This window comes from Halichoerus grypus, chromosome X, assembly GCF_964656455.1.
Source record: "Halichoerus grypus chromosome X, mHalGry1.hap1.1, whole genome shotgun sequence".
Classification (NCBI taxonomy): Eukaryota; Metazoa; Chordata; class Mammalia; order Carnivora; family Phocidae; genus Halichoerus; species Halichoerus grypus.
Window position 1 is genome coordinate 40147368 of NC_135727.1, and position 17775 is coordinate 40165142.

General features: G+C 41.9%; 1 protein-coding gene across 5 annotated transcripts in view; it reads right to left on the bottom strand.

Annotated features, from left to right (window-relative positions):
• Positions 1-376: 376 nt before the first annotated feature.
• The window catches only part of MID2 (midline 2), a 97461-nt gene continuing 80062 nt past the window's right edge, over positions 377-17775 (bottom strand). For 4 of the 5 annotated variants that reach the window (XM_036077732.2, XM_078064933.1, XM_036077730.2 and 1 more), the window contains exons 6-10: positions 15949-16076; positions 14767-15000; positions 7276-7437; positions 5638-5845; positions 377-5250 (exon numbers count right to left, since the gene is read on the bottom strand). In XM_036077732.2, the coding sequence (XP_035933625.1) occupies positions 4848-5250; positions 5638-5845; positions 7276-7437; positions 14767-15000; positions 15949-16076 (1135 nt within the window). In that variant the 3' untranslated portion in view covers positions 377-4847. The remainder of the gene's footprint in view (positions 5251-5637; positions 5846-7275; positions 7438-14766; positions 15001-15948; positions 16077-17775) is intronic. The other variant, XM_078064932.1, reaches the window with a different exon arrangement.

Consider the following 17775-nt stretch of genomic DNA (forward strand, 5'->3'; position numbering starts at 1 on the left):
AGGCCCTTGTTCTGACAACCTATTTCAAGTCACTTCTGGCCCTACTCGGACCTTAACCAATAGGTTCCAGCTGTGGGATTTTCTTTGTTATTCCTTAATTCCCAGTTTCTGCTTCAATCCCTAAAAAGTAATGTGCGTGTCTCTTTGGGCCTTGTACCTTCATTTCTTTAGTCTTCCTGACTGTTGTCTGCTCCTGGAAACCAGTCTTCATGATGGGATCCCGATTTCTGGACCCCCTGGATCTTCTCTGCCCAGATCTCTACCTTTTATATGGTATCTGATTTCCCCCAAGTCATTTAGACAATTCCAGTAACCCACGGCCATCTTTCTTTTCATCTTCCCCCAATTTAAACTCCAGTGAAAGACAATCGAGAACTCATGAATACATATATATTTATTTAATTCATAATATAGCATTTTGGATGGCTGGGATATTTTAGAAGGATGAGGCTGTGTAATCCACAGATGCTCAGATTTCTGTCACTAGGAGAGACACTATTGGTCCAGAGCTCCCAGTACAAACAAGCCTGGGATAAAATATTCAATAAAAAATAGTCCGACAATAGTCTAATAAATATTCTAGCCAACAACAACAACACAGTATATGTCTGAAGCTGGCAGACCAGACTGTAAAAGGCAGTTTTACCTGCCCTGATGGCGGTCCACCTGGCCAACTTGTAATACACAGCCAAATACAGCCAACAGCTCCAAGGCTGCAATTGGCTTCAGGAATTGAAATAAGCATGGGAGTGGTTCTTATCTGTCAGCCTCACATTTCCATTCTGTAGAGGAAAGGGTATCAAATATTTGAGCTTATCAAAAAGTCCATCCATGGATTGCTCCATCCAGGTAGTCATATATAAATATGTAAACCATGGAAGCTTAGAAAATTCACCTAGTGTATTTAAGCTGAAAAGAACATAAAAGTGATTTTGCTGAAATCTGAATTTCACTGCATCCAAAGTTACACAATGGAATTACATGATAAAAACACATACAGATGCAGCAATTCTTACAAGTAGTCACAACTCCAATGTGGCATTAAAATTTCTTTCATATTCTCAAAACAGGTTTAACTTTATTTTGATTAATTTTGTGCTTTCTTCAATAAGACAATATAAAAAAGTGGAAACAAGCATAAATTGCAGACAGAAAGAATAATTTGCTAGCAGAAAGGATCGTAGGGGAATAGATTGAGTAGGGCAACAACAATGAAAACTGAGGGCGTCACCTTCCTTGAAGATGTTAAATACAGGTCCTATTCCCTTTGTCCAACTGGGTTTATTTTTGCTAGAGGCAGTCAATAAGGTCCCTGGCATTGCCACAATCTATGAAAGCCTTGAAGTCTCCAGGACTCACCACACCCCCCACAGGTGTACTTTACCACCATGTTGTTTCTTGGAAAGCACTTTTCATTATTTGGCTCAGAAACGTCATTGCTTACCTCAAACCCAGTTTAATTTCCTGCATTATTCAGTAGGTTAAGCTCTGAGTGATTTTTGGCTGTAGCCCAAACTTAAATCCACCTTCAAAGAACGAAGTTTGAAAAGATTGGAAAGTTCTTGAAAAGAATGGTGCCACATGCTCTAGACAATTCCCCAAGTTAACTTCCAAAGAGCTTCTGAGGCAGACAATAGTCATTTATATGTATGAGTCCTGGGACATTTGCAAAATAATATTAACATAGCCCAATGGAGAAGTAACCAAAATTTCTGCCCAGGAAATAACAAACACCGGTATGGATATCAGAGTACAACAGGGAAACTTTGCTTATTCATTCGTCATTCATACATTCATTCAATAAACATTAGTCAGGCAACCACTCTGTTCCACACACCATGCCGAGTATTAAAAAATACAACAACAACAAAAGACACAGTCCCTGCCCTCAAGGTATTCACAGTCTAGTAGGGAAGATGATTATTATACATCAGAATTACCTGGGAACCTGTTCAAAATGTAAAATTCCACTTATGTGCCCAGATAGTCCAATTAAGTAGATCAGGAGTGGGGTCTAGGATCAATTGTTTTAACAAACACCAAAGGTGACTCTAACAGGCGGTCTAAGGACCAGACTTTGAAAAACACTGCTGTGCAAGGTGATTATTGCTGAGAAGGGGGTGGGGAACGCTCAGGGTGCCATGAGAGCTCAGATGAGAACATACCCCAGTCTAGGGGCAGGGGGAGGGGGTCAAGAGTTAATCTGGTTGAGAGGGGTGGGGTGGGGAAAGGTAGTCTAGGCTAGGGTCAAATGTAAGGAGGGAAAATTGAAGCTTTGTCCCAGGCCACTAAAACCTAAAGGGCCCAAAAAAATGAATAGCTGGGGAGCCCCGAGGATAAGGTAAAGGGAATTGGACTGGGGTGGAGGGGGTGTGTTCTGCATTTATAGCATTTTCACACGATTCCCTCAATGTCAGAACAATTCCTGTTCACTCTGGGCATCAGAACTTTTAGTAATGTTTCTATTCTAGGCCCAGAGAACAACTTGTATGAAGAGTTGACCTTGTCTAGAGTAACAAGTGGAAGGAGGAAAGTGGCAAAGGATGCAGCTGGGAAAGCAAACGGGGACCTGAAAAGCCAAACCCTAGGTAAATGGGACCTTCTACTGAATGCTATGGGAGCCAGTGAGAGGTTTTCTGAAGGGGGGGTGGTGGGGTGGGGAAATCATTTCTTTTGCTTAAAAACTGGGGGCTAAGCCCTCGAGGAGAGACCAGAGTAACTGAGAAATGAAAGGCATCATTTTAAAGCACCGCTACACTGTACTGGGACCGGGGCCGGGAGGAGGAGGTTAATATTTCTTGTGCACTTCACTACATGCCAGGTGCTGTGCTAGGCAGTTTACATGTGCTATCTTTTGAAATCTTTGCAACAGCCTTGTGAGGTAGGTATTATTTTACAGAAGAGGAAACAGAGGCTCGGAGAAGTGACGTGCATACCCCAGGTCACACCGCTAGGAAATGGCAGAAGAACTCAGATTATTTTAGTCCAAAGGCTTTCCACGGCAGCAAGCTAGCTCCCAGCACTGCTGGATCTGACTGAGGTTGCACCTTTCCTAATTAGCAGAAATGACATACAGTTTTTTCAACCAAAAGGCCGATGTTGCTGCTAGATAACATAAGTTTGAGCCTGCCCTCTGTATGCGCATCAGTCCTGCTTTCCCTGTTAGGTGAACAGACAATACAAAGCTGTTATTTAGGGGATTTATATAGATACTTTGTCTCTCCTACAGAATAGTAAGGCATTTGACAGCAAGGGACGTGTTTTTATCAATACATCAGCAGCAGAGTGGTACCCAGCATCTAGTAGTTTGTTGAATGAATGAATGAATGAATGTCCACCGAGGTGGTCGGAAGGAAGAAGGGAGACGTTTTGGCATTGTTTCAAGGCTCGTCTGGTGGCTTGGGACAGCTACCGCTTTGTACAAAAGTAATATTTTTGCAACTCCCGAGAAGTAGACTCCTTGAGGTGGACTTATCTCCTGGGAAGGAGAAAGCTCTGGTTCTGACATCCCCAGTCCCTGCAGTGGAACTGACAAAAGCACAGACCGTAAAACTTGGTGCCCTTCAACAACAGCGAGGAAGACTGGGATGGATGAAAGTTATATTTGCATTTGCCACTGAAGGGTCCGCTAAGCAGATGACTAGTGTAAACAAGATCGCAAGAGGAACAATTCTTTAACCTGTTTAGTAAAACGGACTGGTCTCCGGCATTCTGAAGCACTTCAGAAGTGTTTTATCCGAAAATACAAGTATATTTATATGCAAATGGTTGTTTCATCTAGAACACTCCATTCTTCCTGATTAAGTAAATAAAGTTCCTAAAGAACATCCATTATGCAACTCTTTTTTTTTTTTTTTAGCCTAATTCTAGTAACTGTATGTATTTGAGAGGAATAAGACGGTATTTCTTTGAGACATTCTGTGACGGAATTTTTAACAATTCGAAGGAACCTCCTCCATTAAGTAGCCTCAGTGAAACTGTGCTTCTACTTGGATCAGTTTTCTATCCAGCAATAGCATCTCTTGTGCAATCTTGTCCCCCAATCTCTCCTAATCCACCTTAGAGCTCTTCCGACCATCTATGTCATTATTGCACGTGTGTGTGTGACAGGAGGGAGAATGGGACGGATGGATGGAGGGAGGGAGGAAATGTTGGCCTGATTTTGATGATGTTCCCTTTAGGGGACAAAAATGAACGATATAACTTAATTTTCCTTCCAGTATATTTCTCACTCAAATGAGCAAATCAAAAAATTTATTATGTATATATAATTATAAAATGAATACATAACATATATTATGTATTCATTTTATATATATATTATATATACACATACATGTTCTTCATATAATAAATCCTTGATTGTAGGCTTTTTATCAAAAACTACATATAATATGTGATCCTTCGACACTTCAAAATTCTACTTGGCCAAACTGGCCAGTGCCAGAAAGGCTGACACCCTCCACACACACCTTTCCAGCTGGCTAGCCCCTTGTTCAGAGCATCTTTCTACATTATTTACTTAGAATTATCCTAATTCCTTCCAATATCATTTATACTCCTAAATCACTGGGAATTTTTAATTCTCCAATGATAAGAGAGGTATTCTCTAAATTTCTCCTCCAATGGCTTGAACCCAGACTCCTCAGATAATTCGTTCTGAGAGACTCAATACATTAATTCGAATATAAGCGTTAATGCACGAAAATTAAATCTATAATATCTAGTTATTTTGGATGCTTCAGATGAACTTTATTTTGTATCTTGTATATTGGACACTAACTGAGGTTTAGGAGGGGAAGAACTGCTGGACTGGAGAGCCAGTGAATTATACACTTTCTGGAAACTTAATGGCAAGCTTTCATCCCAGAAACATAAGGGGATTCTTGAGGCCTGCAGTTGCATTCCTGCCGCTCAGGATAATCAATAAAATCTGGGGCAGGCAAGCCAGACAGGATCATTAGGGATTTGTTCCAGATTGTGAATGTTGGGCAAACTGGAAGAATGAAGGTCACGTCAAAAGTATGAAGATGGAGAGAGTTAGCTGGGTCATAGAAAGACAGCATGTTGTTGTCATAATCCAGAAGAACACCGAGACGTTTCAACTGTGGGGGCACATCCACCAGCATTTCCTTGTTGTTATGTCTCACTACAAAGTTACTGTTGCATCGAGAGAAGACCCACGAGGAGGCGTTCTTGCCAATCCATTCATTCTTGGGAGCTGATTTGTAGGCAATACCAATTGCATACCTGTGAGACCATTGAAAGGAGAGAGAAATAAACACTTATGAATGATCTGAGTGGTACTAGGCACCATATGGGATATATAAGAAATCTGACGCATGCTTCTTCCTTTACTAAATAGTTTACATTTAGACCCATAATGTTGATAGCACGAGGGCTTTACGAAGTCAGCAGTTAGAGCGCTGGAGGAATTTCCAACTCCTGGCCCAGTGTATTTCCCAAGATTTTATATTTTTTGGTTTTGTGACAGCTGGCCAATTTTACTAGGCGTGGTTTTCATCACCTGCCTCTTAACCTTGACCTGCGGGTACTATGTTCGTGCTATGGACCTGGATCTCCCAGGAACCTAATGGCAGGAAAAGAGGAGAAAAAATAAAAGTGGGATCTACTCACCAGGTGGAGGAGCCCATGACCACCTCCCAGTAGTGGCAGCCACTGTCAATGAATATATTTCCCGCTGCTCCGTAGCAGCCTGTGCCACTAAACCTCTCCGGGGTATGGCTCTTCTTCAGAGAGCTCTCATCCTTCTCCATCTGTAGCCCATCATTGGAGATCTTCAACTTCTTGTGAGTCATTTTGGGATCCAGTTTAAAGGGTTGGCCTGAAAAAAAGTAAAAAAAAAAAAAAAAAAAAGACAATGCATGGGAAAGTATTTAAGAATGCCATCTCTGTCCTCCAGGACTATCGCTACCAGGGGATTCTTGATAGGACGATCATTCTTGGGCCCGTGCAAGTTGGCTGCTATTTGGATTATATTAAGGAAGTAGGGCCTGAAGCCACCATTTTCAATAAAACAAGAATAAGCTGCCTCCCTCAACGGGTTATCAAATTAAGAGGGGGCTCTCGGGCTTTCATGTTCTCAGATATGTTTTATACTCTGCTTTATTTCAGTGGGTGGCTTGGGATCTGAGTAGGTCTTGGGGGAAGGAGTATTTGAGGTGAGACAAAGTGAGGGGAACTGATGAGGTCATTGCTGGTTGGTGGCAGAACAAAAAAAAAAATGAGAAGAACTCAGTGAAGACCATCTTTCTACTCTCTTACAATGGGGATGTAAATAACATATCATTAGGTGACTTCGTTAGAGTGACTGATGCATCAGGAATGATCAGAGAAAACATTTGTTGTGTAGGATCATTCGTGACAGAGGATTCCTTATAACCATATGATGAAACAAATGACTAGAATCCAATTGCTGGGTATGGCAAGAGGTGTATTATACAAAATGGGTCCATGGCAGACACTGTTGGTGAACACACTCCCCCTTCTCCTCTTTCACCATAGAGGCCAGAAAAGCGAGATATTCTAGCCTCTCTTGCTGCTAGGGGTGGCTAGTAAGATGGAAGTAGATGGAAACAGAAGTCAGACAGGGTTGGGGACACTTCTGGAAAAGTGCCAGGCTTTCCCAATAGAAGAGATAGCCATCCTGTGCACCAACCCTCTCCCCTTCTTCCTATCTTAAGAGGAAATATGGCATCTGGCGGTCACAAGGGCCGTATTGTGGCCATGTAACAGTAAGTCAATACCCAAAGGGAGAAGGAGCTTGGGTCTGTGACAACATCACAGAACCAGCTGCTGCACTGGCCCGAACTGCCTACCCTCAAGCTTCTTGCTATGTGAGAAAGAGAAAAAAAAAAATACTGTTTTAGCTACTCACAAATACTATTTGTTAAGCCGAGTTAGTTGGATTTCCCGTCACCTTAGGTCAGAAGCATTCCTAACAGGTATGGCTTCTCTGCAGAAGGATTCTACCAGATTATTCCAAACAGTGCTGCCTTACACAACTGTTCCCCTAGCATGGGATGGGGTGCAGAGAAAACCCCTTTACTAACACCCTCCCCAAACACCAGCTACTACTACATATACTTTGTGTACATCTTTGTGTTCATGTATTTCCCCAGGGCACCAACAAACCCTGCGCCCAAAGCATAGACTATTAAAGCTCCTCTACTCAGCGCCTCCGCTCTCTTGCACTGCTGTGGGTCCCTGCGGAGAGGAAAACGGAGCTCTCCTTTTGGAATCACCCCAACGTACTATTTGTTTTTAGTCGGGTGGGTTCACTGTTCCGGCTGCCTGCTTGGTTTATGGCTTTAACAATGAAGATGTAGCGGGTCCCGCTCTGAAGTCCATGCACTGTGTAGTGGTTCTGTTTAATGTTGGGCACAATCATCCAGCTATCCACTGAATTGTACAGGCCTGTGGAGGGAGGGAGGGAGACAAGGACATTAACCAGGAGGTAATAGAGATAGGATGAGAAGCACATTGAAAATTCATCAAAAGCCCCCCTGACCTCCGCTACCACCACCGAAAAAAAAAAAAAAAAAGTGAATTTCATTTTGTTTTCTTTTGAGTCCCAGGAGACAGAGTGAGCTAAATATCTCCTGTCTCTTTCCTCCCACGGAGCTAGGCTTACACCAGGCTCCTTGCCTCTGGCAGTTGAATGCCACCACTAGTGAAAATTAGGTGGCTTCAGTTTTCTGCCCGATAATATGGGAAAGGCCACTCTACAAAAGTCACAGAATCATCACTTTCATGGAGTCTCTGGATCTTTACACCCAAGGTCCAATCCTCTGACAGCTGAGCCTGGCCTGGTATGGATGGAGAGGCGCTGGGCAGAGAGCACAGGAACATGGAATCTCAGAGCCAACAGGACACCTACATGCCCTATTTCCCTCATTTTACAAATGGGAAACTAAGATTGAGAGAAGAAAAGTGACTTGCCCAAGGCCACAGACAGATGGTCATGGTGCTGAGTATAACCCTGGTCTCTCACCCTAGTCCACTGCACTCTCCACTCCGTGACAATTCATGAGGTGGACACAATGTTGCTTTGTCCCTGCAAGGTAGCGAAGCTTTCAGGGCTTATGGCTCATCTCTCCCACCCCCTCCTGGGCTCCAAGGTATCATAGAGAGGCCAAGGAGATGGCATGAGAACCAAAGCAAACATTACCGTCTCCTCACTTGACACTACCCATTTTTGCCCCTTCCTGGTTCTAATACCCATTTGAGGTTGGGTGGTCCAGGAACACATTGTTGCCTGGAACCTTCTTCCCTCCCAAACTCAGAGATCTAGGTTTCTGCTTTCGAAACTCTTTGGACCATAAACACTGACTTAAACAGAGAAAAATGTGCATAATTAAAAACATGTATTTGGCTAACTGTGAGTAAAAGAGGAGTTGACGTTCTGGTTTATGAATTATCGAGGTTTCTCTGTTCTGTTATCTGCTTTTCAATCAGTTTACTGCTTTTTAACCACCATTCTAGCAAAGCATGCAAAGGAATGGGCAAGGAAAATGAGCAGTGAATTTAGTCACTTCTATGCAGCACTCGTAAAGGAATTAGTGAGGCTGAAAATTAAAAATAATCATGAGTGTTTTAGAAAAAAATAATAATCATGAGTGTTTTGAAAGAGATCTGATCATGAGGGCTTTATAATGAATTTGGTGGGAAGTTGAAAAAGTCTCAAATAAAACTAGAAAAAGAAGCATAATGGAGGGCAAACAGAGATGTTCTAGAAAGAATAACTGGTGAAGATGCTCAGTCATGCTCATGAAAAGAGAAGAAGGATAAGGGCCAGGAATAATGTTGGAGGGCTTGGTTATCCATGTACCAATTCACAGTATGAATCATAAACTGCACATTGAATTTTAATACAAAGAGAGAAATAAATGGTCTTCCACATATGCTTCTAACAATACAAAACAAAAGACCGAACTTCACAATGAAGTACTATGTAGCTATGAAAAAGAATGAGGAAGATCGCAATTAACTGATATGGAATAATTTCCAGGGTATACTGTTAGTTGAAAAAAAGCAAATTGCAGAAGAGCATGGATAGTATGCTATTTTTTTTTTTTTTTGCAAGAAAGAAAGGCAAATAAGAGAACATACATATATTTGAAGTCGGTGGGCAAAGGGATGGGGTAAGGGCATGGGATTAAAAAGATAGGGGAGAGAAGGGCACTTGTTTGAATACACCTTTTCTGTCTCGTTTTCCCTTTGGGAAACACCCTGTTGCCTTACAAATTCAGAAAAGCGCAATTAAATCAATACGAATGGGAAGAGTGGGGACGAAAACTGAAGGCAAGTGAAACAAATGAACCCAACTGCACTTCAGATGAAAAACAACCACACCAAGGGGAAGGGGGAAGGAGGAGGACTGAAAACAAATCCTGAACTATTGTTTGTTTCTGTCATGGTATGGGCAAAGCACTTCTGAAACTGTTAGATACATTACGGGATTAAGCAAATGAGCACGTGTGTTGATGTCGTTGGGAGCCAGGGTTCTCACTGTGAAGTCGGAACGTACCAATATGGAACGGGGGAAGGCAAGAAAGAACCCGTGAGGATGGACTGGAATTGGAGGTACTGGTATGAACTCTTGATTTCTATAGATGTGTGTGTGTGTGTGTGTGTGTGTGTGTGTGTGTGTGTGTGTGTGTGTATCCATATGTGCATGTATGTTAGGTGTGTGCATCTGTATATTACGCGGGTGCGTATGTATACATACATGGGTACATGTGTGTGTTTCTAGTACCCAGATCTTGTTCTCTAATAACATCCTCCCATTAAAAGGAACCAGGGTTCCTTGGAAAAATGGCTGATTTCAAGGCTGGGGCAGGAAAAGGTCAATATGAGCCTAGAATCTTTTGTTCTGCTAGAAGTAAAGTGCTCAAGAAAATGATGGGAGAATTTAAGGACCCAGGAGTCAGCTTAAACGGTCCTTACTGGCTCAATCTGGACAATCTGAGCATCAAAATAAGCAAGGGCAGTGAAGAATTATAAACCACTAAAGAAAGAGAATTCATGAGTCCATACTGAGAAGTAGATAAATAGAGGGTGGGGCTTTTGCTTACAGTAGAATGCAGAGTGCCAACAAGTAAATGGGGGAGGGAACGCTCATTTGGAAAATCATCATTTTGCAATCATCAGAGTAAAGACTGGACCAGGCAAGAATTTTTGACTGATGCTAAAACAGGAGTGGGGGCAGGATGGGTTTGATGAGGAAGCAGGACATTTTCATTGTCTCAAAGTATCACCACATGGATTGCTTATTAGTTGCAAAAAGAAAAGTAGTAACTACGTGGTGAAGAAACCCAGCAACGCCTTCAACCAGCTGAACAAAATTAGCATCCCCAATGAAGGGCAAGTGGATATCACATGCCTCCACATGTGATGTCCTAAGGAGGATGCAACATCTCCAGTGCAGTATTCCAGCCATGAATGCATAATCTGAATATAAATCGTGAGGAAACATCAGAGGAACCCAAAATAAGGAACAGTATAATAAAGAAATAAAAGGGGATTTTAGATGTCAATGTCGTTAAAAACAAAGAAAGGCTGAGGAAGTGTTCCAGATTAAAGGGGGCTAGGGATAATTACAATTAAGTGCAATACCCGATCCTCGACTCTAAAGGACAATATCAGGTCCTTTATATGTTATAAAGGGTACTATTGGGTCAACTGTCAAAATTGGAATATGAATGGCGGGATCAGAAAAAGTATTGTATCAAATCTCTTCAAGTTGATAACCACACTGTAGTTATATAAGAGTTTCCTTATTCTTAGAAAACCTACACTGAAGAATTTAGTGGTCAAAGGTCATGATGTATGCAATTTACTCTCAAATGGTTCAGAAATAGAGAGAGATGGGGACTTCTAGCAAATTATAAAGGAAATGGGACAAAATATTAACAACAGATGAATCTGGGTAAAGAGTATATGGGCATTCTTTGTGCTACTCTTACAACTTTTCTGTAATTTTGAAACCATTTCTAAATTTTGAAAAGGTAAAAAGAGGATTTTCTGGGTATCAATGGGACTTGGCGAGATGGGGTTGAGGAGTGAATTCTGGTAATGGAAGTATATACCTTGTTCAAACAGGAAAGACCACAATATGGAAATCCATGAACCCGAGTCTAAATGTGTGGTGGAAAACATTTGCATGGAAATGAAAAGGAGAGGAAACAGAAGTTTTATCTTTGTGGCAGTATGTTACAGGCTGCCTGGCCAGACAGAGGGTATAGCCAGTGCTTTCAAAATGCAAAACACAAAATTGAAATAGAGGAAAGATAGACAGTAATGGGGAAGACAATCAGCCAAACATCTGTTTGAATTCAGCTAACAGCATCATCGGAAACATTATTGGGTTGTGCCCATTCCAAATCTTAGAGGAGGTGGGGAGATAGTTACAGATGAAGGGAGAAAGCTAAAAAAAAAAAAGAAAGAAAGAAAGAAAGAAAAAGAAAGAAAGAAAGAAGAAAGAAAGAAAGAAAGAAAGAAAGAAAGAAAGAAAGAAAGAAAAGAAAGAGAAAGCAAAAAGAAAAATAAGGGGAACAGCTTCTCCAGACAAAATTCTAGTCGACAAGGAAGAAATTTCTGGTTAAAGAAAATGTGGAGTTTGATTATTTTAAGATTCCTCATATAAATGGTATCACGTAGTATTTGTCTTTCTGTGTCTGGCTTATTTCACTTAGCATAATGCCCTCCAGGTTCATCCATGTTGTCACAAATGGCAGAATTTCCTTCTTTTTTAAGATTGAACTATATTTTATTATATGGACATACCACATTTTCTTTGTCTGTTGATCTGTTGAGGGACAACTTTTTGAATGCCGATTATATATCAACAAAGTGGTTTAAGAAGAGAAAATGTGGAAAAAACCTCAAGGGAAAGTAACTCTCAGAGCCAAGGTTCAATCAACAGTGGCAGAACAGTGGTAGGCCAGACCGACAAATAAGGGTAGGACCTTGAATCTTCATGAATATTCCCAGTAAAATAGTCTCATCTTTTTTTAAAAGATTTTATTTATTTATTTATTTATTTGGGGGGGGGGTGGGGCAAGCAAACTCCCTGCTGAGCTCAGAGCCCAACATGGGGCTCGATCCCAGGATCCTGAGATCATGACCATGAGCCACAATCAAGAGTCAGAGGCTCAACCTACTGAGCCACCCAGGGGCACCTAAAATAGTTTCATCTCATCTGCCCATTGCCAGACAGAATTTTGCTCAGGGCTCTGTCCCTATCCTATTCCACTTGACTGGAAGAAGACAGAGAAGGCAGGCTGGGAAGGCAGAAACTGGATTTAAAAGGATTTTGGCAGGCTGGAATGTGAAGTCAAAGCTAACCAGACAAAATGTAATAGGGATGAATTCAAGATGTTGCATTTCGGTTTAGACAATCAAGGATTTGAAAGACCTAGGGATTCCAAGTGACTACCTGCTCAGTAGTCAATACTCAGTCGTCAATGTGACTACTGGAATAAAAAGGTTCGGGGCTGGGGGGCATCAGCTAATGTATAAGAGAAATAATCCAGCTGTCTTCTGTGGTGGTCAGACCACTTTTGGAGTACTGTATTCACTTTTTTGACAGCGCATTTTTTAAAGATTTTATTCATTTATTTTAGAGAGAGAAAGCACAAGCGGGAGAGGCAGGGGGAGAGAGAATCTCAAGCAGACTCCATGATGAGCACAGAGCCCGATGTGGGACCGGATCCCAGGACACTGAGATCACGACCTGAGCCAAAATGAAGAGTCGGGTGCTTAACCAGTTGAGCCACCCAGGCGCCCCTTGACGGTGCATTTTATAAAGCACTTTGACACACAGGAGTGTGTTCCTAAAAAGGATACCATGACAGTAAAGGGCCTGAAACCATGTCACATAAGGAGCGATTCAAAGAACTAAGGATGTTTAGCCTGGAAAGGAGAAAATTTAGACGGGACGTACACGAGAGCTACCTAAAGTTATCTGAAGAACTGTCATGGAGAGATGAATCAGGTTCATTAGTGAGGCACAAAAGGGCAGGACTGGGACTAATCAGTAGCTGTGGGTTTAATTCAAGAAACATTAAGCTTGAAGTCTGACAGGCTTGCGTTCGGACCTTGACTCCATCAGTTTGTAGCTCTGTGACCTTGGGCAACTCATTTCATTTGAACCTCAGCTTCTTCATCCATAAAATAGAATTAGTATTATCTATTTCATAAGGCTAAGGAAGAACTCATGAGGACTCAGTGAGATGATGTATGTGGGAGCGTTTATAAATGACAAAGCAGAATGCACGTATCAATTCTTATTGTCGTTGTTATTTACCAGGAGGAAGAGTTAGGCCCTCCATAAGGAAGCCCTGACAATTTGTTTATAGCTGCACAACGAACTGAATGAGTTATTTTGTTAGAAGTGGGCTACCCATCCCTGGAACTGGAAATGATCCAGTAGAGACAGGACAATCATCCACTGGGTGTCTGGTAGAAGGGAAGAAGGTTAGCCTAAAGGCCTTCTAAGGTTCCTTCCAATCCTAAGGCGCTATGATCCTATTGGCATTAAGAATTATCCTTTAAGTTCTTCTACAAAGGACTATATATCTTTGAAAAGGGAGAGGACAGCCTTTAGATCTTTGTCGCTTGCACTTATGTCTCAGCTCCCTGGAGACCACTGCCTTCCCCCTCTCAGGAAGGAGAAGCTCAGTTGCTGGCTGTAAGACTTGCCAGAGCAGGAGACAGACAGACAAGGGCAGGAAAGCATGTCAGGGAGGCCTTAGAGTGTGTGACTCCGTAAGCTGAAAAAAAAACACCTAGGAGCACAGCTGCCCAGGCCAAGTGGCTTAGGTTGGAGCTGCACGAGGCAAGTGTTTTTCGAGTGTGACCCCCAATGTCCTCTCACCTCCCCAGCCCACCATGTGGCCCAGCATTGGCACCAAACAGGAAAAGGAAGCCTATTGGGAGGGTTTCATTGGGAAAATTCCTCTCGTGTGGGCCTGCGAAGTGAGACACAGAAGCACAAGCACAAAGGTAAAAGAAATTACTACTTTGCAGCTCTGCGGGCTAGGGCGGGAACCCAGGGTGCACCTTAGGGTGGGAACCGGTTCCGGTCTTGAATCCCATTTTAATTCTGCTCTCCAGTTCTCCCCCGCACAGGGAGGGGAACTCACAGCCAGGTCCCTCTTATCTAGCCATCGATGAGTCAAGTTTCTATTCTGCCTCGTCTTGCTCCAATTCATCAGAAGGTGAAACCATAACATGTGAGCTCAGTGACTGCTTTTTGAACAGATTTCATTTTGTGGCCCACTGACACGTTTTTTGTATTTGGTGTCATTCTCGGAGGAGGGGGAGAGGGGGTACAATGACAAAGGCAGAAGGCTTATCACTACAGTCGCTGACACAAATAGGTCCGGGAAAGGAAGTAGTCATCCTTGAACGTGATGTATTTTATCACGATAATGCAGTGGAAGAAGAGCCGAGGAGAGAGATGTTCACACACACAGAATCAGCAATGACGGTGGCGTGGTTACCCAGGAATGAATTCTGCGCTGGGTTCTGACTCAGGATGAGTAGAGTGACATGGATGAACTGAGGAAAGGCCAAGGATTACATACACAAATGGGAGTGGCCCCCGTGACTGCCCCAGCAAGGAAATACACACCTTGCTTGTCCACCCAGTAATATGGTCTTTGCAATGCCCTGGGGGAGCTTGCACTGTCTACGAGAAACACTATACTCAACAACCTGACATGTCTTACAAACACTTGCCTCGTGGCGCCCCGGCCAATCTTGAGCAGCTTACTGCTTCCTTACATTTCCTTATCTCTGGCCACAGGCCCCAACTACACCATGACTTACTGATGAAGTTAGCCTGGCCAGTGAATATGGTGTACTGAAGCTCATAGGAGCTGATGCTGAACTCATCATCCGAGATCCAGTGGACTGTAATGGTGTCATGGGAGGCCGTACAGAGCTCCTCTCGGATAGATGGTGGGTTTGGGGCTGTAAGGAAAGGTGGGAAAGCAGGTGAGAAAGGCACACTCTCTGTTCCGACACGTTAACGATTGTCACTCTTGCTGCCCAACTCAACATCTCATGGCGAGGAGGTTCTCTTCATAAAAGAGAAGCGTTCGATGGAAGCCACGTGCTGAGACCTCCAGTGGTCACGTGGTTTTCTTATTGCATGACCTTCGACCTGTTTCTTTTTATTTTAAAAAAGTTTTATCATTTATTCTGGGCAGGATGGCCAAGTGCAAATTAATATGCGTTCCCTCGTCTGTGAAATAAGGGATGATTGATCATTACCTCAGAGATCTGTGGTACATATTTATACTATAAAATTAATACACAGTGTCTGGCATAAAGTAGTTGTTCAATAAATGACAGTTATTTTAATATGTTGACAAAAATAAGACCAATGCAAAGTTATTGTACGTGTGTATTTTTCTCATGAGGTGGCCATTCAATAATCCTGAAGGTAGCCAGCATTTTTCATAGGCTGTTTGCATCCCTCATTTCCTAAAATTGTTACACTTTTCGTCCTAATCTGCCAGATCCTCAAATTTCCTTAAAACAATTTGAATGGTACCTGTACCTATGCGGGCCATTCTTTAATATTCCATAATTGCCACCTGATTTCTAACCCCCTCAACAACAAGCAACAATATATTGCTGATAGGCTCATAAGGAGAAATCCATCAGCAATGTCTTGTTTTTTCTTGACCTTTAGGTATGATGGTATACCCGTCTGCCCCCAGAAATATTTGACACATCATCTTTCTTTTCTGTTACATGAGCTAAAGTATATTCTATCTAAAAGGATACATGTATTGTCTTAAAGGTTATAAAAGCATTTTCATTACAAATATTGTCCTGTTCTGATTACCTTAAAGTAAGAGAACACCAAAAGACAAGCATTAAAATGGGAAGGAAACCACAGTATTTTCACACCTGTTAAATAATCTAGCCCCTCCAGCAATTTCTTTTCTCTGGAAAAATCTAAAGCAAAGTTTTCAAAGGCATCATTAAAATTGATGTCTGGAATCAGAACTTGAGAAGATGCTGTTGCCATAGCGACCCTGGAAAAGAGAAAAAGTACATCAATATACATCAAAATCGGTTTGCAACCTTTATTCAATGTTTGATTTCTGGTTCAACAAGGTGAAAATAAATGACTCATAGGGCTTAATTCATTAAATGAAAAATATCATATCTGTGCTTTTCCAATGGAAACCATTTAAAATTTAATCATCAGGAACCAACTAAGGGTTATACCATATTTATTCACATATGTTCACCCCTCAAACACACTCCCCCATCCTGTCTTAATTTTGAGAAGTAAATACAGGATTTTTTCCCCTCTGCATCATTTTCCATCTGGCAGGCAGCATCAAAACTAGACCTCTGAAGGCTTGGTAAGAGCAGTTTGAGAGATTTTTTTTCTCCCCCTCCATTTTTTTTTATGCTAATAAACAAGCCAGCATGCTGGGGCTGAGTTCAAGCCTTCACCTGAATACTGTACTTTACTCACTCTTTTAAAACATTTGAATTTAATTTTATTATTATTTATTATGATTATATAATGCTATGCTAGTTTTATCTCCCCAGCTAGTTCTAAGCATCTCAAGAGCAGGATTTATATTTTGTACCTCTCATATCTTCCATGGTCTGTAACACAGTGTTGGACACATGGCAAACAATTGTTGAGTGAATAATGGAATGACTAACAACACAGCTGCTAACATTTACTGAGCATTTAGTAGATAGAAGAGACCATGTATGCACTTTATGTACATTGTTTAATTTACCTCTTGCCATAATCCTGCGCAGTAAATGTTATTTCCATTTTGTAAATGACAGTGAGATATAATGTAAGCAAGAAACGACACACAGAAAGCTTAACTAACTTGCCTAAAGTCACACAACCAGTAAGGGTCAGGGAAAAAAGAAATATAGCTGAATCCATGTTCATTGGATTCTAAGCTCGATACTCTGAACCAATTTAGACAGCTCTTTCAAAAAAAAATTAGGTAAATTTTTTTGTGCTTCAGCAATTCTTAACCATGATTACACATCAGAATTCTCCCAGGGAGTTTTGACCAAAGCATACATGTTGAGGCCCTGTGACAGACCTTCTGAATCAGAGCCAATGAAGATCCTTGAACATGCAAATGACAGAATGGAAAGAAACATTAATTTGGCGACAATACGCAGGTAGAATGAAGGGCAGAGGCACTGAATGTAAGAAGGCCAGAGAGGAAACTTCCATGGTGAACTAGTTTTAAGGGGTTGAGGAGTTAAACAAACATATATCCTCATGCATGTACACCCTGCTACACTTCTACCAACAGGAGCTCTTGGCTGTTTGTGAAAATAGAGATGATTTAGGAATAAACAGTAGGCCAGGATAAACAAATGAAAGACTAGCAGTATAATCTTCAGGTCTCACGCTGAATGGCCCCTCTTCCAGGATTTGATGAGTAAGAAGACAACAACCCCTACAGGGCAAGAGTTAAGGCAGAAAATTGGCTCATGAAATTTCTTCCTGGCCTCTCCAATCTTCTTTCTTCCATCCATCCATCCATCCATCCATCCATCCAACACTCACTGAGCACAACGAATGTGCCAGGCACTGTGCTAAGCACACTGGAGACACACAGTTGTGGTCCTCGCCCTCACGAAGTTCACAGTTCATGGAGGAGAAAGATACTAAATAGGCAATAGAAGTGCTGCTACAAAGGGACTGTAACATACACAAAGCCCACCTGGCAGGGAAGT